This window comes from Pyxicephalus adspersus, chromosome 8 (genome assembly GCF_032062135.1).
Source record: "Pyxicephalus adspersus chromosome 8, UCB_Pads_2.0, whole genome shotgun sequence".
In the NCBI taxonomy this organism is placed as follows: domain Eukaryota; kingdom Metazoa; phylum Chordata; class Amphibia; order Anura; family Pyxicephalidae; genus Pyxicephalus; species Pyxicephalus adspersus.
Window position 1 is genome coordinate 62,203,282 of NC_092865.1, and position 25,809 is coordinate 62,229,090.

Below are 25,809 nucleotides of genomic sequence, written 5' to 3' on the forward strand. Positions count from 1 at the left end.
GGGGAAGAGACTTAGCAGGACAAAAATATTAGAAAATGATTATTCAAGGGGCGGTATGAGGTGGGTTGATCTGTTTTGCTGACTTACCTTGCCATACCTCTCTGTGACAAGGACCCCAATAGAACATTTTTTTCTTCTAGGTTTTTCCACTTTATATATGAAGTTCAGTGCCATAGCTTATACCACTGTAATGCAATAACTAACCCTAAAGCATATGAATTGCTTCCACACCAGTCTCGTACAGGTTTCTGGATATATATTCATTTTAGTTAGAATTATTTTTCAAATGTCAAAGCCCCTGGGTTTACTGCAGTTTTAGTTTTATACTAGCATATGTGGTCGGTGCTACATGAGTAGTAATTGCTTTGTACTACAGTGTGACCAAGAGTGACTGCTAGCCCTCGACTGATCATAAGCCTTGTGTGACATTTACGGAAAAGCTTTAAATTACACAGGTCATGGGAGTACTAAATTTTGAATGAGTGCTATATCCTTTTATGACAAACGCATATCCCAGCCACTTGTAAAACTGATAGCTTACCACTTGTTATAAAGTTCAATGGACCTCATGCCTTTTTTTTTTTTTAAGCCCGGCTTCCAATAATTGTAAAGCTAAAAAATAAACTCTGGTTACATTCCCCTTTCTAGCACTGTCGTCTTCAGACTCACTTCTACTGATTCAGTCCCCTTCTGTGTTAAATGGCGACCATTATCATTCAACCCACATTCTATGATCCCATGCCCTTTGGTCTGGGGTACCGTACTCATATTCTGGAGTAGGGACTACCATCCCCTTTCACCAGAGTAGAAGAGAGATAGCCTATTGACATCACTAGTCTGGCCAGACGACTACAGAAATAAAGGTAGGTACAAATTCATTTTTAGCAGTTCTTTGGAGCAAAAGGGGGCTAAAATAGAGTTGGGCTTTAATTTCTGGTTACATAGTTACATAGTAGGTCAGATTGAAAAACGGTTGAAAAAAGGCATAAGTCCGTAATGACCCACATGTGGTGGTCTTGTTCAAGTGTAACAAAACTATGGATTAGAGTCATCCATACTATGTTTAAAATAAATCTTGAACGAAATCCAATAATACAATTTTTGAACCTACTATCTATACATGACCGTGAGGTCCAAGAGATGCTACCCAGTGCATTCATCAAAATGGTCCAGATCAGACCCACACCTAAACACTTTTATTCAGTTTATATTTGTTATACTGTTACCAGCAACATGTATAGGTACATGCTTGTAACTTTTACAAACAGGTCCATGTACATGCAAACCCATCCTAATGTTATATATTGTTAAAATATACATTCAAGTTTAATAAAACCAACACTATTTTGGGCTAAAAATATATTGCAAAAACGTATTACTTTTTAAAAAAATCCCACTAGATATGATCTTCACTACAATAAATCTTTTCGAAGCGAATACTACCGTTGACACCATTATCTTGTTGAAAATTGCAGAGAAGACAATACTGTTCTGTGCAGTGTAAAGAAAATTTCATATCAGCTTCATTATACTAAACTAGAGTCTTATCACAGCAATTATTTTTTTCTACACATTGTCAGCAGTGGCAGTACAATATGATGAAATTAAAAGAAAAGGTTATTTTGGAGAGCATAGCAGGAGTTTCTTTTATTTTATAGAATTTGTAGATAACTAGGTAGCTGGGCCTAAAATAGTTATGCCTCAAGAGACTTGATGAGCCATTAATAAAATACATATTCCTTTTTTTGACAGATGTATCAGGTTATCAATACATAATATATAGTAATGTTAATTAAGCATACGTACTACCTTTGTATTCTTCTTTCAATTTGTGCCATCTCTACCTAACCTGACTATTCCCCCACCTGTCATTCATTTAGTAGTAATAAGGGTGACATTTCTGACATTAAAGTGGAAGTAAAACCCCACTTTGAACATTTACAATTCAGGCAGGTGATTTATTACAGAAGGACCAGGTAATGTCCCTTTTGCAAAAAGTATTCTTACCTGCCTGATCACCGCCCAGCCGTTTGTTGCCAGGGATGCCCAGCAGCTCCATCTACCCTTATGTGTGCTGGGAGTGAACTTATTCCAGCACACCTGCGTGGCATTTACATCATCTTAGCCCGGCAAAATTAAATGGCCTAAAATCTCCAAGAAGAAAAAAATGAAGAACAAGGCAGTGCCCTGCGACTGAACGAGGACGGGTGAGTATTGTGGGTTGAATTCCACTTTAAGGAAGCATCTCTTCTCCTTGACCAAGATGGCCACCTCCACACACAGACAAAGGGCATGATTTATTAAGGCTTTCCAAAGTGGTCCAGCAAACCTGGAATGGATTTCTTAAAATCATTTGCTAATCCTTGAGCAGATGCATTCCAGGTTTGCTGGATCACCCAAGTTCACTGATGAAAGTGTATCTTCTCCAGTATTGAAGAGATTTATTAAATCAGGACCAAAGTGTGGAACAAGGCATTGTAAGTCAATAATGGGTAAATGATTAACCTCAGGAAGAGTGAACCTTTTTTTGTTCAGGCCATGAAATGTTTTATTGTTCATACCAGGGGTCGGCAAACTTTCATGGCCAATAGGCCAATTCCGGGATGGGCGGGAGCACACTAGGCCGGACTCTGAGTCCCGCCCTAATGGCTCTGCCCACCACCAGGGAACGCCCCCTGAAGTGAAATCCCTCTCCTCTGTATGCATTGTGGAGGAGAGAGATTTCCCTTCCTGGAGCGTTCCCTATTTACTGCGCTGGCGGAAGTATCAACACCGGCCGCGGTAAAAAAGGGAGCAACAGCAAGGAGGCGGGACCGGAGCTCCGGCGGCTTCGGTAGTTCCTAATGCTCCCTGGTCGATCCGCTGGCAACACGTGGCTCCGGAGCCAAGGATTGCTGGCTGCCATTAGGCCGGATTGGCCAGAGGGCGTTAGGCCAAAACGAACTACCGGCTAGGCCGTATCCAGCCTAAAAGCCGGAGTTGGCCGATTCCTTGGTCTATAGCATTAGAAATATCAGTATTGTTTATACATTATTTCACCAACTGCCGTGAACTTTGATCATGCTCTCTTACTCATTTTGATATTCATGGACATTAGTGGTTATGAAAACACCATTACAATCATTTCAAAGCTTGCCCCTACTGATGTCATACATATTGTGGCCTTATCGCCAGTACGGTAGGAAGCTTAACTCTTCATTGATATGAGACATCTCAGAAAGATAAATGGGTATTGTAGAAGCAGTACAGTTTCAGAAAACAATGTGGGCCTATAAAACAGTATTTGTCCTCAAACAAGAAGGATGGGTTACTTCACCCAACTTATGTGTATATTAAAATCGCTGGTTCTTTACAATATTAAGTCATACAACCAAGAATAATGAGCCATCTTGTACCTATGCCTAAATTCTTTATCAGAAAGGGAAAAAAAGTTATACCTTGACTTTGGGCAAATGCACTCATATGACCATTTTGCCTAATATCCGAATGGTAACACTGTTGTGTATGATAGTTGATATTTATCAATTCGAAAGTGGACTTCCATTGGGAATTGATGTAAGCTGCCATTTTTAACCTGGTTATAACATACACAGCTTGCCTGGTTGGTGTTAAGGTCCTCTGCCTTTATTACTTTCTGAATCACTGTCTAGCTCAGGTTTCTCAGGTGAATACCACACAAATGTTTTATATCCAGGTGATTAGCATTTATTAGAATGAGTTCAGCAATGGCGGCTTTTATAATCTGTTAGTTCAGGGTAACTTGAAAGCAGCTCTACATAGCTGATACTTTTTCTTGTGCTTTAACCTGCACAGCGATTATCTTGAAATCAATCTCTTGGTAGAATATCACCACTTGTGCAATGTTGTACCTTACAAGCTTTATCATCAGCCAAGTCACAATTGCCTTCCTATAAACCGCAAACCCGAATGTACCTGTCACTTCCACTGGTGCAGGCATAATTAAATATTGTTAATTACACTCTGTCTAATGACATATGAAGTAACCTCCAGAGTAGTTTGTGGATCAGATAATAACCGTTCCTTCATTGCACAGTGGGAGAAGAAGCCTTTATCAGGAAGACATAGTAATTGAAGACTGTTGCCAAGTTTGGACCCTGTGGTATACAGTAAAACACTGGCGCATGATGTGTGTTGCAGGGAGTTTTCAAGGTTATTCGGTTTGTATAAGTATGAAAGAGAGCAACAAGGGAAACTAATTTGAAGTTGTGATAACGCTTACTTGCCTGCCACACTTTTAAGTAAGACTAAATTATGTGATACATTGAAACTTAAAGCAGAACCTAAGAATTCTTTAATGCATATACTCTGAAATTGCAAGTCATGTATTCTGTGTTCTCTTTTGCGTGCTTGGTTTTATATTAGCCATATGCCATCCTGTTGGGTCTGTTGCATTCTTTAACAGGGAGTTCTGGGTAGTATCTCATCTCATATTTTGCCAGGGACTGGACATATAGAAGGCTGTTCTACTCTCATCATAATCATCCCTTTCTCACTTCAACCACTTTAAAGGGCTTATTTACATCAGCCACATTGGGCAAAAAATAGATTAGGTTTTTTTATTTGCTTTAATGCAGACCTAAAGCGCATGGGAATTACATACATGTTAGCATAACTAGCATATCAGTGGTTTGTGACAACATTCACAATGCACACAGCATGCATGTCCTGCATATTATTGCACTTGCAACTATGGCCTAATTAATCCCTTGTGTTTATTAAATGCCTCTTTTAATTAATGCAACAGATTGAAGTAAGAAGGCAGAAGACTGAATGGGTCAGTTCTTCTGTGCTGTGATATTCCCTGAGCCTATGTAGATACATTTGGAAAACCCATAACCACAGAGCATCCAGCAGAAGTCATAGGGAATGCTAGCTCCTGGTGCTATGCCTACAAAGCATCTGGGAAACAAAGAGCTTAGTTTTGCAGGAATTCATGTATTTACCGTTTGTACTTGCAACTTCAGAGTGTTTTTGAATTAAAATTACCCAAAAAAAAACTTTTATTACTGGTTTGACATTAGAGTTAGTTATGCAGCCATTATGAGTGGGTCCAGTTCCACAAATCACATGCTAACGGCTGTTTTCTTGCAAAATGATAGGCATAGATGTCTATTTAGTCCCTAGATTTGTACAGCCCCTAATTCACTTCCAGGTGGATAATACCATTTTCTCTCTTTGAGTTAGTAAATTCAGTGGTTGACACATCCCTCCATCTGATGTGATGGTCGGACATTATTAAAACAGCAACAGACTAATGAGGTCATCTCTGCTCTCCGCCTGGACAGTGGTGAGCAAGACACAGAGGGTAATGCTAGAATGAGCAGAGGTTGAGTAGCACCTTAGCATTTTTGAATAGGAAGGTAGAGAAGGTCAAAAATTATTAAGATTTGCTGTAAGTAAAACAAACAAATAAATTCTTTAATAGACTGTGTGACGGCAATGTGAGAGCTCAAACAGACTTGTGTCTGTTTAATCTAAATGTGAATACAATCCACAAGCTTGAGAGCACAGACTTTATAAAACTACCTCTATTATCTTTTATGTCATCCCTGCAATCAAACTCATCAGGGTGATGAGCATGCTACCAAGAATGTACAAAAAAATAAAAAGTAAAATCAATTTCGTTCCTACAGTAACAAATGGATAAATGCAGAGACTATTTGGCCAGAGTATTACCGAGTAACTACCGAGCTATTCCTCAAGGGACCTTTGCTTTAACCTACAAATCACCACACTGCTTCTTGTCTGGAGAGAGTGGACATGAGGAAATGAAACACTTTTAGTTTAGTTGAGTAGCAGTGGTCCTGTATGACGGAGTGTGTGCCATGGACCCGAAAGGTTAAAAAAATAACTGCAATCTGTAATGGAGCAGTTCTAGAGACTGTTCTGGGTTATTTGTTTTTTTGTAGAAAAACGGTATGTGTATATAAAACTAAAAACACTTTTTTATGTATGTTTACATAATTACATATTACATTTTAGGCAAATAGAATGGAAATACTTTGAAATGTAAGGCTAAGTTCAGCCAAAAATACTGTGATTGTCAACGAGTCGTTTACTGCCACAAAACTTTGGTTACTGATAAACCATATTGGAGAAGTTGGTATCCCTCTGTGTACCAGTGTTTGTCTGCTGTGGCATTGTGGCTTTTGAGCCTCCTAAAACCGAACTAAACCCTTCAATACTAATCTGTCCCCATTCATTTGCGGGCGCCGCTATCTTCTTCCTTCTTCATTTTTGCATTCTGATCTTCGGCTATCTTTATTGGCGTGGTGGGATGACGTAACTCTCATGCAGGTGTGCAGGAATTCTTTATGTTCCCAGTGGCCACAGCTCAGTGAAATTTCACAGCTGGTCGGCATTCAGGCAGGTAAGAATTGTTATATCTCCTGTCCTGATGGCTGAGTGTAATGTGCCTGGGCACACAAACCACAACCAACTCCAGATATCCTTTTAACACGTTTTATTATTGTCATTAAACACGACAAGGGTTAAGTCCGATAAGCAAAGTACAGGAGGGTAAGGCAAAGGCAGGTCAGGAACAATCCGAGGTCAGGGCAGGCAGCAGACAAGAATGGTCATTAACAATCCGAGGTCAGGGCAGGCAGAGTTCAGGCAAGAGTCAGGTTCAGACCAGGGTCGCTATGGTAATGACAAACTGGATTAACAAAAACCCACCACAAGGACGCACCCAAGCACACTGTGTTCACAAAGGCCTATAGCAGGCAATGGTGTACAGGACAGGCTCTCCTTAAATGGCCAGAGTCACCAATGACCTTGCGCCACCTGGCGCCATTTGATTGGAGAGTAACTGAATCCCCTGCAGCCGATTGGCCGCAGGGAATTCAAACTAACTATGTCCCGCCCCGCAGCGAGGCAGCCTAGGACATGCACTACTTTGCACATCCAAAGGAGTGCTGAGAACAGGAGTTTCTGTAACCACGTCAATAGAGATGCAAGGGATGCCGCCTGGCCGAACAGTAGTTTGGCCAGGACGGACCCCTCCGCCTGCAAAGAGAGACACGCTGCGAGCAGGGCAGCAGCCTCGGCCATGCTGCCTGCTACAGCGGCGTCTCTCTCTGCGGCTGGGATCCCCAAAGACGCCACGGGCTCGCAGGAGGGGTAAGTTCCTTACACTGAGTGCTTGGGTTGCAGTTTGTAAGCGGTGCTAAGATGATACATGCTGTGTCTCATGGGTGGTAGGCTCCTTAGCCACTTCCATAGACGTGAATAAGAAAGCTTTATAAAAGTTTTGAAGGCATTTGAAAGGCATTTTCAAAGCATTTGTGAGGGAGAAGTACAACAAAAAACCTTTATGGTTTCTAAACCCATCCATTGCTTGTGCTGGACAACCTAAATGCCAAAAAAACTGCTTCAATAACTTTTCAAGTGTTTGCTAAAGCCAAGAAAAAGCCTATCCTTATTGCCTATTAAAGTTCCCAGGTGACTATTGGTTATAGTTGAGTGCTTGGTGAGTGGTACGTGATCAACCATGTTGCATAATTGTGCAATTTGTATACTGTGAAACTGTGACATTTATTGAGATGGTTTCCATTTGTGAAAATGTCATACTATTGAAATTATGTTTAGTGGGTGGGCATTAGTGAACCTCCTACATCACTGGACCTGACTTTTTAAAGTTTTTCAAGGCTGGAGAGTAAACACTTTCATCAGCGAAGGTGGGTGATCCAGCAAACCTGTCCTGGTTGGATATACCTGGAATAGATCCAGATACTAAAGAAACTTAAGGTAGTCAGGTTTGCTGGATCACCAAGGTTCACTGATGAAAGTGTATCCTCTCCAGCCTTGAATAGCTTTTATACATCAGGCCAAATGTCTCTCTCCCCTGGTGCAGGGTTTTTTTTTTCTTTTGCTACACCATGCAAAGCTTCTGCTTCTGAATTAGAGATGCTTTAACTTTTTTAACATGATAGGTGTTGTTGCCATATGCTCCACTCTAAAACTATTTATGTTGATGAAATCACTAATGTACTTTCATTATCATTCAAAAGTTCAGTGTTGAGATTGGCGAACCTGACAACACTGTTACAAATTCAGTCCAACAGAGCAGTGGGCGCTCTACAGAAACTAAGTTAGTCATTGAAAAAATTTGCAGGATAAAAAGGTAAAATTTTACGTTTTTATGGTACACAATGCAATTTCTTTAAGTGGCAAAAAAGAGATTTAGTCTTTTATTAGATTAAATGTGATTTTTGCCCATTAGTGCATTTTTAGGAATAAAAAACATATTAGTTCCCTTTTAATTTATATATTAATCATTGGAGTGTTCAAATGATTGGTAGTTATATATTCCACTTTGCGTAAGGCTCCAAACATTGATTATGGTTTGACATCATACATGGAAGTCCTCTAAATGACTGGAGCTATTCCAGGTATATCCAACCAGGACAAGGTCCCTGAGCAGACTAGACTATTGGATTTATTTTGTTCTCAGATGGCCTTGGAATCTCCATCTCAGCAACATTTCCAGACAAATCAAAGCAGAGTCTGCCCTGTTTATGCCAATGGAACTCAAAATAGGAAGCAGAATAAAAATGAATACAATTACTTATTTAACTTTTCTTTGGAAGGATATAACTGATGCAGCAGATACTAATGATTTGCTTCAGGTACTATGTATTATAAATGTGAAAAGAGCAATGACAGAACCATATGAAATGCCGTCATTCTGCCAGGAATCGCAGCTGTGAGTTTTACTTATGTTTAGGCCAAATCAATGAAATTGTCTCTGTTCAAAAGTTTTATTTGTTGTGCTTTTTTTCATAGTCTAAGTCTTTTGACAGCTGTTTTTTTTTAGTACTGCAGACAATATGTTTTAGAATTTTCCTAAAGCAGAATTACAGTCTAGCAAAACATACAATACAATCCTGTCAAAAAGTCCTTATTGCCGATTTAATACCTGCCTTTGCTGTAATGTAAGGACATCTGTAAGAGAAAAATAAATTCTCCCCTGGTTTACAGTACAGTTAGGGTTGGTGGCAGCCATTATGCATGATTAGGTAATATCCTGTTTGTGGAAGAGCTGTACAAGTGAGAAAAAAATGTGCCACCCTTTAATATCAGTTTATCTGTCAGACAGATTGTCCTGATTTGATTACTCAGCATTGGAAAGCTCCTGCTCTCTGTTCACCGCTAGGAGCGAAGTGCAGCACGTTTAAAACAAGATTCTGTTCCTAGAACAATGGTGTGGCAATTATAGTTTGGCATCATACATATATGCCTTATTAACGGCTGGAGCTATTCCAGGCATATCCATCCAGGTCAGGCCCCTAGAGCAAACCAGACTAATAAAACTAATTTTCTCAGATAGCCTTGGAATGTCCATCTCCGAAAGATTTCAAGACAAATCAGAGCATAGCCTGCATTGTTTATGCCATTACAATTAAAAAAGGGGAACCAGAATTAAAATGAATACAAACTATAGCTGTAGGAGGGAAATGTTGTGGAGCAGCAGGGAGCTCTTGCCATGATGTGCAAGTATGTACAACATACTTGTTCTGTGTTGCGGACTAACCTCTTAGTTTGCCCACCTAGAGCACTGACAACTCAGTGCCAAACCTTTTCACTCTCTTGCCACCACTGCTGTCTTCTTCTCGGGTTAACTTTCATTCAGCATCTTTTCAGGGCCATTGACGATGTAACTTTAGCATGTGACACATTAGTGCAATGCATTAAGGTGCATTGTAATGCAGGTACATTTGGCAACCATTAAGAATGAATGGCAGCACAGTGCACCATCATGAGCCGCATGCATTACTGTAATCAATCTCTCTATCTATTTATCTATGTATAAATGTATCTATCATTCAAATCTCCCTTATCTGGTTATCCTATTTTTTAAATCTCTCTTGTTTGTAAAAAAAAAAAAAAGTACAGTGCTGAATAATATGTTGGCGCTATATAAATCCTGTTTTTTAATAATAATAATAATAATAATAATAATAATAATAATAAAAAATAATAAATATATATATATATATACATACACACACTTAGCCCAGATCTTAAAACACACAAATCTGCCTTGACTAGGAATAATATTATGTTAATTCAAGCTGACGTTTTGCTATTTGTGGATATTTGTTCATGTAATTATTTACTTTTACTGCCTGACAATAGCTGCCTCCCGGCAGGACTAGATTTGTGGCGCTTTAATTAATGGCTCTGGGGCTCGACAGATATTTCCAGTGATACAGAGTAGTAATGCATCCTCTCCGGTTCGGCTGTGCATTCAGAGTGTTGTGTTCTGTATTAATGGGCACTGTACGGGGAAAGGTTATGGCCCCAGTTCCTACATTATATGCCGCAATGTTTCTGGCTAGCTGCACTCCGGGAGATCACTGCAGCCAGTTTAATGTTTATTGATCGGAGTCTTTATTGATATAACAGAAATATACATTTCGCCATAAAGTACTGTGTGTAATTCTAATAGGAATGTTCTGTTCTCAGGTTAACCAAGGTTACCAATGCTTTATAAGGATGTAGATTACAATCAGAGGCTTCTGTATGACAGTCTAAACAAGGACCAGAACTAGTTGCAATGTGATGCACAAGCTCCATTTTGCCTTTTCTGACCTTCCAAATCCTTCTTCATTTGTGTCTCACTTATTCCGACTCCCAGGCACTGGAGCTCGGAGTGAGATGGTTTATTATCAGCGGGCAGTGCTGCCAATCCAGAGAGCAGTGGGCAGGACTGGGTCTGGCCATGTTCAGATTGACAAGCTACAGGATTGTGAATTAGCAGTGCCAATGCTGATTATATATCAAACAGATGGATTGTATGTACCCAGTTTCCACTGTGCTTGCTGGGACTGAATTAACTCCCTGCATAGAAGTCTGCATAGAAGTTTCATCACCCAGCCCAGCCAATCACGATAGCCAAAGATGGCATTTAGGAAGAGAAGAAGGAAGAAGATGGCAGCACCCTGAGACAGAACAGGTAAGTATAGCGGGGTTTATTTCCACTTTAACACCACCAACTGCCAAAAGTTCAATAATAACAAGCATAGCAATTGGGGCTGTTGAGCAGCTGGGTGGTCAGGAGTGACCCTCTTTTCCCACTTTCTTTAAACAAGCCCTAAACCAATAGGGGCATTTGTATCCAAAGGGCCTGATTTATTCCTCTCCAAGGATGGAGAGGATTCACTTTCATCGGTGAAGCTGGGTGATCCAGCAAACCTGTCCTGGTTGGATATACCTGGAATAGATCCAGATACTAAAGAAAACTTAAGGTAGTCGGGTTTGATGGATCACCAAGGTTCACTGATGAAAGTGTATCCTCTCCAGCCTTGAATAGCTTTTATACATCAGGCCAAATGTCTCTCTCCCCTGGTGCAGGATTATTTTTTTTCTTTCGCTACGCCATGCAAAGCTTCTGCTTCTGGATGGGAGATGCTTTAAGTTTTTGAACATGATAGGTGTTGTTGCCTTATGCTCCATACTAAAACTATTTATGTTGATGAAATCACTAATGTTTTTTCATTATCACTCAGAAGTTTTGTTGGATTTCCCAGCTTCACTGATGAAAGAGTGTTCTCTCTAGCCTTGGAGAGCTTTATTAAATTATTATTAAACAGGATTTATATAGCACCAACATATTACGCATCGCTGTACATTAAATAGGGGTTGCAAATGACAGACAGTTACAGACAGTAACACAGGAGGAGGAGAGGACCCTGCCCCAACGAGCTTACAATAAATCAGGCCCAGTGTGTCATTTGTTAACCATGAAACTGCAACAATAAATGCAGAACTACATTATACATGACAGGGCAGACACAGATAACAAATAATTTTGGGTGTCTAGTTTAGGCGATCTTCCTATTAGATCTTCTAACTTTAAAAATCAATACAGAATTTGTTTGTGTTTTCTTAGCTAGGCTTTTTATTAGGTATGAACAAATTAAATACCAAGTAATTTAGATTAACTAGATGGCCAACACATGATTTATATTCAGGCAAAGTTTAGCTTCCTTTGACTACTGAAACCTGAGAGGCCATGAAAATATTGGGGTCAATACTCAACGTACAGAGAGGTTAAGCTGAATAAATGTTTGTGTTCTGTTTTTCATGAAAACTGAAGTGGGAATATGTCTCATGAGAACTCCATCTGCTCTTACTTCTCCTGATATCAGCACATACGTGTTAACTGTAACATATGTATTAACAGCTTTGTCTAGAAATGACCTGTGAGAATTTATGTGGCTTGAAATAGAAAGAGCTGTAATGCAATGAACAAATTGTTTGGTCTAGATAAGCAATACATTCTGTGATCACAGAGACATTTTATAATGTTTAAAATACAGTTGTACAATTATTGAAGCTACACAAGAAATACACAAGGATAACCCCATCAAGGGAAGTTAAAGAATATGTTAAGGCAAAAAAATCAGTATTTATTCATTTAAAGTCTCTGAAAATACAGAAAAATGTCCATAGATTTGACAGAAATGTACGCTGTGCTTTCAATTTCTTTTTACTGACAACATACCACAAAGGTTTTTAACTCTTTTAGTTTGCTAAACCTAAAGGGTACCTACACTCAAATTTTTTACTTTACATAAAAGGGGGGGCAACCCTTTTATTTAAAGTAAAAATGTTATTTATTTATTTTTTAAATGCAACAAGGGTGCAGCACCTCCCCTTTTTGTTTTTGTATATAATTTCACTGTTATTCCAACATGTGGTGCTTCCACATTATTCTGCATTGTGTATATAATCTGTCCAATTACTAGAAGTACAAAGCCATAAGATGCCATTTTGGAATCTCATAAAGAATCATTTTAATTACTGTGACACAGGTCTAATTTCCTCGAAGGCGATAGTTATTTAGCAGTGACACGGCTTAATTTCAGCCACCAGGCTGCCAAGCCATTTGGGTTTATGGTAATATCCTGTGGTGACCCAGACAGAATGGCTGATGTCAGTTTAAATGATCGCCGCATGTCTGAGCAGATGGCGTTCTTTCTGTGACCGGCTACGATCTACACCTTCTTCTAATAATGTCTTCATAATACCCAATAGGAGAAATTACAGGCCGGTTACGGTGTTTAAACGTTATAGCTGCATTTATCCTAAGCATTAAATATTTAACTGGATCGTGCTATTGACTTAGCAAATCTTTATTAGCTTTATTCCACAGCTTTTTGTTCAACCTAATTAAGATCACAATGTGATAAAAGATAAAAATGTATGCCAGGGAACTCATTAATTTGACGCTAAAGCTTATTAAAAGCACCGTGTACCTTAACATCACCTGACGTGAAATACTTCAGATAAGTGTCTGTGTTTGGAGAAGAAATTAAATAGCTTTCAACTTCAGAATCCTACCAAAGTGCCGCAAGACAGAACAGCAAAGAGATATTTAAGGCGCTCAAGTCAACTATGAGCATTTTTTTTTATTTGAACTGGCTCAAGGGACATAGGCTACTTGCTGAGTGACTTTAATTTACACCCTGGCATGCATATTGCAAAGCTAGATGTCTTATTCATTATTACCCTAGGACTGTCAGTATTGCATTTTCTGTTATTCCAAAGACAGATTGTACCAAGTTCTCAGCATGAGCTGCCAAATCAGAAGTTTTGCAATAAGAGTTAACATTCATCTGTAGTAATGAAGTTAGAAAGATGCCATTGCATTCTAAAAAAAATAATTTTCTGGGTTGTCATATTGGTATTTTAGTTTAAATACCTTCCAAATCAGTAACCCAGAGAAGTTGTACTTCCAAGAATCATGTGGCTAGGGGCTGCAGATCTGTTCAGAAAAAGTGTGAACTACATAGTGAATGTGCTTGCAAGGAGAGAATTGTTCCCCCTAGAAGAGAACTAGATGGTTGGGGAGAAGCTGTGGGGTGAGACAACGCATGGCAAATTTAGTGTTCCCAGTTGATGTTGCTGAAGGAATCCAGTAAGCCTATAATTCTTCCTACCACTCCTTATACGTTGTTCCAGTTTTCTAATGTCTGTCCTCTTAGTATGTCCTGTATTTCCATTATCTTTGTATTATGCCCCAACTGTCCACTGCCTCTGTATTGTGACTCAACTTTTTATTAACCTGTCAAAAACAGCCAGGTGTTTAAAAAAGGTTTTGGGTAATCACCCGACTGAAAGGGGCTGGGGAGAATGCTGGAGAACATATTAGACTTTGATTATAGCAAAATTTTACCTTGATTTCATTAGCAAGTAATATAGGGAAAAGTTAAAATATCTGATTATACATATTCTTGTATGGGTATTGTGGGTGAACTTTTGTTTATTGGTAAAAGCTTGCAAATAACAAACATCAGTCATTTTATAAAAACATATATACATAGTTACATATATACAAAAAATATAAACAGGTATGTATGAAATAGAAATACTTTAAGGGAATATATCAGCATATTCAGTGGCCAAACTAACTCAAGACCCTGCATTCTCCCCACCGTATAGTATAGTGGGCAGTATAGTTTAGTGGGGTATAGTGGGTGACACCACCCTGACAACGTTCTTCACATTCTGTAGATAATTTATTCTAAAAACCTCGGCCACAGACTGTAGTTATTTTATTAGGTGATCATAGCCCTTTGTTTACCTTTTGCATATCCCAAGTCCTGAAACATGACACAACTGATTAGTGATTTAGTTAATTAACCAAAAGCATTCCATATATACAAAATATACAAAAAAAATTGCCGCTCTGTCGTTTTCCCCTCCACTGTCCATGGAGCAGAATGGTGATGTATGTACAGCGCTCTTTCATCTTTTAGTCTTCTGTCTTTGGAAAGGATCCTGAAAGATCTTTTCCAACGACAAAAGGCTAACGTCTAATAATTCTTTTCTTCAATTCTCAGGACAGCAGAGACATATTAAAATGATAATAAATTAGATTTTCTATAGCCATGGCCTATTGTATGAGCTGTCATCAAATAGCACAGAACTTGGGCTAGTATCATTTTGATGATTCTATTCCCAGATATTTAAAATTAGAATAACAATATTTTTAAATAAGTGTTATGTTTTTGCATTAATAGTGTTAGAAAATCAGGGATCTTTGGCATAACACTGGAAAATGCTGTGGTGAGAATGATAAGTACTGTGTAAATAGGCAATATGCTATCTGTACATTCAGATAACAGTTTCCAATGCTTGGCTGGCTGTAGCTTTAAATGCAGTGGTATTTAAATATGAATGATATCCAACGTGTTGAGTTTCTCTAAAGTCCCCATTGGGATGAAAATATGGGAAATGCCATTACTAACAGTCAAGTGCATGCTTCGGGCTGTCATTCTTGTCCTTGGTGCTGCTAGGTGAGACAACTGACATGCAAATGATTGTTCCAGGCTGGTAGTTTACTAATTGGGAATTATGAGCTCCCTGGAGCAGCCCTGAAACATGCAAGACAAGACAGCAGTGACAGCTAACATACACTTGCCCTTACAGATATCCTTTAAGTGTTCAGGGTTGTACAGTGCATTGAAGCAAACATTAATTTTTTTGGTGTAAGAGTCATTGGAGGGTTTATTGAGCTGGTTTTGTTCACTTACATGATATTTTGTCTGGCAATTTTGGTGGACTTTGGTGACCTCTGGTGGACATATTTATTGCAACATCGTTTTTGTTTTTTAGTTGTAGTAGTTTTCTTTTTAATTGGGATTTACTTTGCATCCTCTTGAAAAGTCTATCCACATGCCTAATTACAAGGCTGGATTTTAAATAAACAATTCTACCTGCCAAAAAATATAATTATGCTCAGCATCTGCTATAGTAAGGTGGCATTTAGAATCAACAGCTACTATTATCCGAAGAGGAGCGGAGGGAAGGATGGGTGAGTCTGGCTGCAGCATTCATAATAGATTGTAGAGGAGAGAGTCGGGTTAGTGGAATACCAGAGAGGAGAAAGTTACAGTAGTCCAGATGAGAGATGATAACAGCGTGTACAAGGAGTTTGATGGTCTCTGGGGACAGGTAGGTGCGGATTTTGGAGATGTTGAGATTTTTCTGGTCATTCTATAACAATCTCCATAATATAAAATTACAAATCCCATAGTTATAGGAGAAGTTCAGACATAAGTGCACCAGCAGATGTGTGAACCTAGAAACTCAAGCATTGAATTCTTTTTAGGTGTCATTGCTCTCCAGTATGCATCAAGAGCAGAAATAATCAATATTATTAAAATACTGTGGTGAGATGAAAGTAATCTCATGTAGCAATTTTCCAGGTCAGACAGCAATCTCATGTCTAGCAGACAACCACTGGTTGAGTCTGGCTGTGGTGATCACCTCCTCCGTCTCCTTCTTTCTCTCGGGACATAGTAAGCCTTTCAGTCTAGCAGAGTTTACCCTGCTTGCCCAAATCTTTGTTGTGAGGCTAATGCACGTGTGCCACAATCTCCATTGCATCCAATGCATGGAAAGTTTCTATATTGATCTACATCATCAGGCTCCATCATGTATATGGCAGGATCTGTTAATATGCAGAACTCTTAATTGAGAGGGAGAGTGGAGAACAAACTCTGGGATGGGACCAAATGGACGTACAAGCCTTCAAGAAGACCGGACTCGGAGATTGTGTACCACAAGATCAGGGACAGATGAGTATAAGACTGGTAGAAGTGCTGGGAAAGAGAATGAAGTGCAACTACATTCACATTAAATATAGTAAGTTAGAATGGAAGGTGTTAAAAAATAGGAGTAAACATATGAAGACCACAGGCATGAGGTTACACTGTCCATGCCAACTGTTTATAGCTAGTTTGGTCTCCATTTTAATGTCTGTGAGCTATGTGTGGTCAGCTAAAATAAGTCCAGTAAAAATGAATTGGGCTTAACATGTGGTCTTGCTTTTTTGGATTTAGAAAGTATTCTTAATGTTGAATTCCTATAAATGTAGAAAGCTGAAAGGTATCACAACTTGTAGCAAATATGGTGTACTTTAACTATAGCAAAGAAAATATTTGTATCCTGTTTTCTTGCATATAGTCTACTACCTTTTTTTGTAATAAACTACCCAAACAGTGCATCTCATGGTCAGTTATGCATTGCCTACAATTGGAAGCCACCCTACTAAATAATCCCCTCTTGTATAATAGGTGTCCTAGCATTAAAATATTGCCCATACCAACTAATTTTTAGATTTTTAGACTAAAAAATGTGAAAGTTATCAACAATCATACTATAGGACGAGATGAGCCTAGATAATTTTCTTTACTGGACTCTATAAAAGGAATCAATACAATGTTCATAAAGACTGCCTGTCACCGATAGATAGTGTAGACAACCAGCAAGCCAACATCTTACTATTTACATATATTTTGTATCATGCAGGTTGCAACCTAATGATTAAATGTTAGTAAAATCTTAGTAAAAGTGGGAGAAAAGCCAAGAATTTGCTTTGGAGATTTTTACCATTAAATTCCATAAAATAAGTCTCTGATAAATAAAACCTAGCAGTGTTTACCCTTAACTGAAAAATCTACTTTTTAGGCTGTATATGATTACATTTCTAAACTGTTTTGGGGACACTAGTGGCAATATGTCTTTTTTCTTTGTTTTCTATAGCTTTGCCACTGCCAAGTAATTATGATATAGCAGTCTGTTTATAAATGATTTCAACATAGATTTATCCAGCTTGTACCCAAAAAACAGAATCATGAGTAAAAGGCAATTTATACATTTTCCTAATAAAGCCAATGTACCATAAACACTGGAGAATATGAATAAATCAAGATCCCCCCCCTCCTCCTCCCAAAATGTCAATAGAAAAAGAATCTCGGGTCCCATCACTAGATGCTGCTGAGACTTCTTGTAACGTGTGTAACAAACTTTGGCATCAGTTGCGTTTTTTTAAAAGTTTGGTATACATTTTACATAAGGACACGGAGCGATCTACTGGTGGCCAAGTTAATGCACAAAAGATAATTTAAGATCAAATGACCTGTCGTAACAAACTCAATGATACAAAATACTTTATTGTGTAAAAATTCACAGACTGAGTACACACTATTTAACTTTTTTCCCTTTTTTAAAAAAATATTTTCAAAATAACACACTGTGGATGTAATAATTTGTGTTCATTTTTCTGGCATTTTTTAAATTACTGCATTACGGCATCAGCCGCATCGTGTGCCTACAGTTTATATTTATATTTTTGTTTATATTTGAGTATATACATAACAATATTCGTATGCATTTTGGGTAAAAGTTGTATAAAAACATTTTTAATAAACCCTACAATTTCCATATTTGGGAACAAAGTCCAATAGCTGTAGCGACTAGCAGGTTCACAATAGTAAATACTCTTGGTCCAGTTCACAGGCAGCTGTAATGATGTAGGAGCAAGACAGGAGCGCAGTCTGGAAGAAAGCCAAAGTCGGTATCGGGGTAAATCAGGTTAACAGGAGCAAGCAATAAGAGTAGTTAGTAAATCCGTAGCCAAAAGTCAATACACAAGGCAAGTAACAGATAAGGCGATGCAGCAGTAGTAGTGATAGGTAAGACAAAAATAAATAGGAAGTCTGGGGCAGGAGCAAGGCGTTCAGAGTTCATGACAATACAGGGTATCGGAAGCTTGACTGTGAAAACAGGCATGGAGCTATCTAGCACTTCAGGTAGCATAATAGGTAAAGCTCCTTACAGACACAGAAGTTTGGATCCTGATTCTGACATATATCTTGATTCAATGAAAGATAGAGAGTTATACAAAGGAGTTACAGTTATGATTTGTAACATCAAAACCTCTATACACAATGTAAACTTTCATCAGAAAATAACTGCACATATATTGAGGTGTCTTATCATTCAGGACATTTTGGGACCTACCTAACCCATATTATGGATTTCTTAACCATCTCAGTTGGTTAAGAGCTTCACATATACCTACATGTTGGTCAGCAAAGTTGCCCATCTTAGCTTTTGGCCAATAGAAAGCCATGGAAGATATCTGGCAAAGTTCAGGGAGTTCCTGCAATTGTTTCCCATGGCTAGAACATCTGATTCGAGGTGAGTACAGCTAAACTTTATCAAAAGCCTCTTTTTTGGTATGTTCTTGTCATTTTGTTATTCTGATAACTGAGTTTAAAACCAACCAGCCATATATTATGCTGCCAATCCATTTTCAGAGCGCTGTGTCACATTCTATTTAGTTGCTGATGTGTCATCATTTCATATTTGTTTGTGCCAGAACATTTAGTGGATGTGTCTTGTGTCCGCTGTGCACAGCTCAGTTTAGAATGTGGAACAAGATGCATCTATCTGACTTGTAAATTTTTGCTCATATTTTATCTGCTTTTGTGTTGATTTTGCTTCATTTTTTTTAATTGGCATGCTGTTCAGCCTTTGGATTCCAGGAAAACAAAGGTTTGTCTTTTCTTCACAATGATTTTTGTATATTCACTATTAATAAACTATAATACAAGTAATTATTGCTGGATGTAGTTTTATGTACATCTGTAGCTGCTACCGTAGATATAGTACCTAATGTTTGCACTAGAATAACTCTTTTTTTTAAGCTGGTCTAGATCAGAGTTGTCCATCTCCAGCTCTTGAAGGCCAAAAACATAATTTCCTTACTCAATGCAAAGCAGGTCTTACTACATGTACTGCTAGTTGTAGTAAGAAATAATAAAAATTTGTTTGGATTTTGGCCCTTGAGGGCTAGAGTTGGAGAACCCTCACCGAATGACATTTTGTAACACCATATTATGAAAAAGTACCACAATTTTTAAAAGAACTGTTGTTTTCAATTGTTTAATCCTTGTTGAATGATAATGCTGATGATCTGAAGCTTATTTAACCACTTCTTGTGTACTTCCCCTTATATCAGCATCATTTGCAAAAAAATGCTCTGGATTGGCTTACTAATGGTGGCAATTGTAGATCATTCCTTATATTTGGCCTGACTTATTAAAACTCACTAATGCTGGAGAAGATACACTTTCATTAGTGAAGCTGGGTGATCCAGAAAACCAGGAATGGATCTACTATTCGCCAGCAAATGTTTTGAATCCTGGACCAGATCCATTTCAGGTTTGTTGGATGGCCCAGCTTCACTGATGAAAGTGTAACCTCTTTATTCTTTAAGAGCTTTAATAAATCAGACCCATTGTGTGTCAGCTTGTAGTCTCAATCAATGATGCTCGTGACACTTTGACCATTCACAATCATGAAAAGACCAAAAAGCAAAATGGTTATGGGTAGACTGCATCACAAACTGTCTTCATTTATGTCACTATACAACTCAGGGTTTAGACCTTCCTAGGTAAACTAATCTTAGAGTTCCTAGGTAAACTAATCTGACAAGTATAATTTAGTACTAGTACAATCTGACTTATTTGTTAGATTAATATTTTTTTCTTAATTATGTAGCAGAAAAATTGAGATTGACACTACTTTTACATTACATAGCTTGGCAGTAAAGCAAAGAGTTGGCTATAATGAACACATTTCACAGGCAGACTCTCCAGGAGGTAAAAGAAGATGTTTCCTCTTATCCGGTCATAAATGAAGTACCACATGGGCAAACTTTTTTGCTTTAGGATTCTTTTTTTGCCAGATAAAGATATAGCTGTATTATATATAACATGTGTAAACCCTTTTCTACAAATAATGCTCACAGCAAAGTGATATTTACAGTATCGGTGCTAAGAATCACCTATTGCTGCTCTGTCACTTTGAGGTCTGTAGTAGCAACAACCCAGACTGTCCCTTCTGCAGGAAAGAACCTGTCTGTATGCAATTTTCTTTTACTTTTAGGTTAGGTTTTGCTTTAGGCAAGTCTGTCTCTAAATAAGCAAATAACATAAATTATCCCCTTGCCAAGTAAATTTCAGTCGTCATTGTAAAAAGGTTGAAGATCTGCTGACTTCAATCCATTCATGTGGTATTTTATTAGATTTCTTTGCATGTAATCGGGTAATTTTTGCAAAGAAAGCTGCTGATAATTCACTTTAGGAAATCATAGCCATAGTATAGTAAATTCAAACATTTGCAACCTTTTGTATTCTACACCTCTGTTAGACATCATATCCAGATTCTGAACTCCCATCCATAGTAATAAACCGGGACTGTGGCATGCTTGGGCAGAGTAGTAGATGTTGCCAACAGCAAGTCATTGAGCAGAACTGACTTGGGGCCCTGTGGCTGAGGGTCCGAGGTCCTTGTGCAGTGGCACACTTTCAACCTCCATTGTGTAGTAAATGTAGGGCCTGGATTTTTTTTTAAAAACACGGCAACTAGAAAGTGACACATAGTTAAACACACGGGCCTGATTATTTTAGCTGTCCAAGGATGGAGAGGATACATTTTCATCAGTAAAGCTGGGTTATCCAGGAAACTTGGAATGGATTTCATAAAAGTCATTGCTATTTGCTAGCAAATGTTTTTAATCCTGGACCAGATCCATTTCTGTTTTTTGGATCACCCAGCTTCACTGATGAAAGTGTATTCTCTCCAGCCTTGGAGAGTTTTAATAAATCAGGCCCCCAGTCAGAAGTTAACTGCAGGTCAGCTTTTACCTAAAGAAAAACCAGCCAGCCAGTGGGGTCAAAAAAGGACTATTATAGTAAGCAAATTTTGTCATCCTCAGTATTGCTGTAACAACATAAATAGACTGGCCTAAGTGCATTTTATAATTTATGTTACTTCTGAGAGAACAAAAATAGTACAGAGCAATCAAGCAAGCTCCTGGTGGGCAGAAAAAAAATTGAGTTGATTACTGGCAGCTTTGAAGTATAGGAGTTTAACCCACTACCTTACATTCCATGCCAACTAGTGTGCCCTGCTTTCCTATTATGTGATCCAATGTAAACTCAGATGTCCTTTTGTTTCATCTTTTAATTTGGATAAAGTGGAGAAGTGTTAAAGCCCACAGGAGGTGTCACAGTAGTGGGGTTTCTTTTAAATGCCCTGGAAAAACAACAGAAAGTGAGAAGAAATGTATCTTAAGTGGAAAAAAGTTGCGTTTATGCAGTTTCCACTTAAACAGATGTGAACCTTTAAAAATTATCCCCGTTCTGTAATTTTAAAATTTGGAAGTTACCATTACTTTCCATCCTGGTAACCACGCTCATCAGGATAGAGATTTCTCCAGCTGGTGCAGGTACAGCAATATATACTTTGATTAAATGAATGGTTAGTGCTGGCACTAGATAGTCCTATTCTAGTTGCATAAACTAATTTTAGATGATTCTAATATGGAATTGGCGCTTCATTTTCAAGTAAGCAGGTTTACTTTTTTTTTGGTTAGGCCCATAGAACAATATCAACATAAAATGCAATGTATTTCTCTCTGTTGCCAACATCAACGTTGTTCAAGGTCTTGTCTGGTTGGATTCAAATTGAATACATTGTTAAGGTAGACCCTAACATTAAATAGATTTGGTGATTCTAAAGGAGATTTTAAAGACAGTCAGGTTGTCATGTATATGGTCAGCGTAAAACCTCAACCCATACTCTTAAAACATAATATAGGACCGGTGTCAAACGCCTTTTGTTAAAAGAGTTTTGCATTTCTATACAAGTCAATAAGAATGCAAAATATACTTGAACAGGTCAAGTGCATGTCAGGAGGTCAATTACAGGTCTAAAACCACTTTTCTGATGTCAAACTCCTGACCCTGCTGGGAGGTGGACCGGCCAGAGCCGTGGACCACCAGTGGGCTATGGACCGGGGGAACCCCTATCTTAGGATATTACATTGCAGTGCTACTGTGTGCCTGATGGTTCAGAAAAAATGATTTTAAAAAAGAATAAATATTAAATAAAAATAATTGTACTATAAAAATTTTAGTCCATATACCTGTTATCTTTAAAATACTATAAACCCTAGCAAGATCACAGTTAGGAGTCTGTTTGTTAAAAAAGAATGTAAAGTTTTGTACATGTTTGTACTTGATAGTTTTATTGTACACATTTCAGGTTTTTTTTACTATTGATGCTGCAAATGCTTTGACATGTTTCCTATAAATTCTGAATGGGCCGTACTTATCATTTTTACAATACACTTTCCCAGAAAATAGCAGGAAGCCAGCATTTATGGATATAATAACCACTGTCCTTTGAAACAGCAGTCCCTCCTTAATCTCATTTTATTGTCTATCAAATTCTGTCTCAGTACTCGGATATGTTACCTATTTGCCATCTGTACATTCAGCCTCGGCACCACAAAAACTCATCAGATTTAATATTCTTAAAATATTAGATATCAGGGTTTATGGGAAGTATTGTCCAATCAACCAGTGACCTGCTCTTAATCTTTTTTATTATCTTAATATTCTCATTTCAATGTGAATAAAAACTCAGAACTATGAAAACTTGTGCTTTAGCAATCCTATAATTTAAGAATGCAGATTAAAACTGCATCTATATATTTGACAGAGAAGTTTAGTGTGCCAAATCTATAATTTACAAAAGGTTATTGAACACCAGTACCCCAAATGTTAGTGGAAATGCTTCTAGGACCAAACTTGTCAATTACCTGTTATATATGGTACAGATGGCAAAATCATGAAGCAGGGTCCACAACAAAATGTTAATGAGCTTCAAAAGCAAGGGGACATTATTGGCCCCATGTAAGCTCCATAAGTTCCACATAACTTTACTAATAGGGCCATGCTATACAGCAAATGCAAACTGAGAAATAATTAGCTGAAAGATTATTTTGAAAGGACTCCGAACAGTGCTAAAGAGACATATATTTTTTTGTGTACAATGATTGTAAAAGATTTTTGTTGACTACATATTATTGTCTCTTATGGCATTTTCACCTCTCTTGCAGCATTTACAGTTGACCATTCAGGCCCTCCAAGATGAGTTACGGACTCAAAGGGACCTCAACCATCTTCTTCAGCAAGAAAGCGGAAACCGTGGAGCAGAACATTTTACCATTGAACTCACGGAAGAAAACTTCCGTAGACTTCAGGCAGAACACGACCGGCAAGCCAAGGAACTTTTCTTACTTAGAAAGACACTAGAGGAGATGGAGCTGAGGATAGAAACACAAAAACAGACACTAAGTGCCCGTGATGAGTCCATCAAAAAGCTTCTGGAGATGCTGCAAAGTAAGGGGTTGCCCTCTAAAGGCATGGAGGAGGACAATGAGAAGACCCGAAGAATAGTGGAAGCAGAATCACAGCTTAATCATTTAGAAGTGCTTCTAGACCAAAAGGATAAAGAAAATATTCATCTGAGAGAGGTAGGTTGGTTTGCCAGATATTCTTTTTGGTGTGGGAAGTTTGTCAAGTGTCTTATTTCCAGTTGGTGATGAACTCATATCATGCTTTGTCCCCTATTGCAAGAATATTATCATTCCCCAAGTCAGGGAAAACAAAACTGGTCAAAGCATTACAGTGAGGGCTGGTATAATTAATGGATTTTAGCATAATAAAAAGAAATTGAACTTGATCTTTTATGTTCACTATATGATGTGAATAATTCACCAGATATGCTGTTTGTCGTGTGTGTTATGCATAGTTTCTTACACTTCTCCAGGTAAACTTCCCATTATTTGGTTGGTAGTCTTTAAAACTAAGGCTACATATACATGTTCAATATTTGTCATTGGAAAGGATTCTTCACTATTCTTTCTAACGACAAAAGACGGAATGAGCACTGTACATACAGCAGTGTTCTGCTCTATGGAGAGGGGAGGGGATTTATTGTATTACGATCGTTCCTGGATCCACCGGGATGGATCCATGAACGACATCGGACGAACCCTGTACACACTCCAGACTCTCGTCCGATACTAACCCTGAGACGATTATTGGACGAGAATCATCTGACATGTGTACGTAGCCATACTTCCTGGATGTATGTGTATTATATATACATATAAACAATAAATACAAAAATCTACACAAATAGAAATAAATGATGTATGCATCAGAACAGCATACAACCAAAAGGAGGTACAGTACATCTCAACAGTATTCATTCTGCAATAGGTTGTGTATTTAGGAATTTATATGTGAATCCTGTTCAGTGCTTTTTATGTAGGAGATGTACTTTCTGGGCTCACTTGGCTTTTACTGTAAATGTTCAGATCAATGTTCCTCAATATCATTTTCAAACAATTATAGAATCTCTTTTTTGACAGCTCAGTAGGATCAATGCTACATTTGTTTGCTCTTGTATTCAAGGAAAGAGGAGGAAGCAAATCTTAAGTGTAATTACCATGCAGAGGTCAATGAAAATGATGGTAACAGAGAAAATAACAAACGCAGTAGTTCATTAAATGAGTCACACTTTACAGAATAATAGGCTGTTTCCCATAAGTGGTACTTTTGAATAGATATTCTAACGAAATTGATTTAAAGCTCACATTTACCCCTTCCCAACTGGAAACTCTTTGTGCTTTTTATTTTGTCCTTTTTATCTATTGACCTTTCACCTTTTTATGATTTTGACTATTCCCTTCTGGGTTCTTAGGTTGTGCTTCTCAGACATTTCTTGTCCAATGCCAGGCCCTTTGTGTAGAGAAAAGTATAGTTAAAGCAGAAAATTGTAGATATTTATGTATTTAACGTACTGAAACCGAAAAGTATGCAGCAAGTCAAATGTGAGAATGGCATTTCTTTTATTTTTTTGGTATTGCTATATCTAATATCTTTGTCATGTCTCCCCAAGGCTATGTCCACATGCATTTCCACAGGCTTCCCCAGCATTTACATTAAGCCTTTGATTACCCATATTTGAAAATCCTATGCAGTCCAGTGAGCCAATCTTTACCAGCATTTTTTTGCACTGTAAAGAAAATACATCTTGAAGTGTTTGAAAGTGGTAAAACCCCCC

General features: G+C 38.1%; 1 protein-coding gene across 10 annotated transcripts in view; it reads left to right on the top strand.

Annotated features, from left to right (window-relative positions):
* Positions 1-25,809, top strand: part of ERC2 (ELKS/RAB6-interacting/CAST family member 2) — a 574,412-nt gene that overhangs the window by 47,998 nt on the left and 500,605 nt on the right. For 6 of the 10 annotated variants that reach the window (XM_072420915.1, XM_072420919.1, XM_072420917.1 and 3 more), the window contains exons 3-4: positions 19,354-19,377; positions 23,795-24,211. In XM_072420915.1, coding sequence (XP_072277016.1) covers positions 19,354-19,377; positions 23,795-24,211 — 441 coding nt within the window. The remainder of the gene's footprint in view (positions 1-19,353; positions 19,378-23,794; positions 24,212-25,809) is intronic. The other 4 variants (XM_072420916.1, XM_072420921.1, XM_072420924.1 and 1 more) reach the window with 1 other exon arrangement.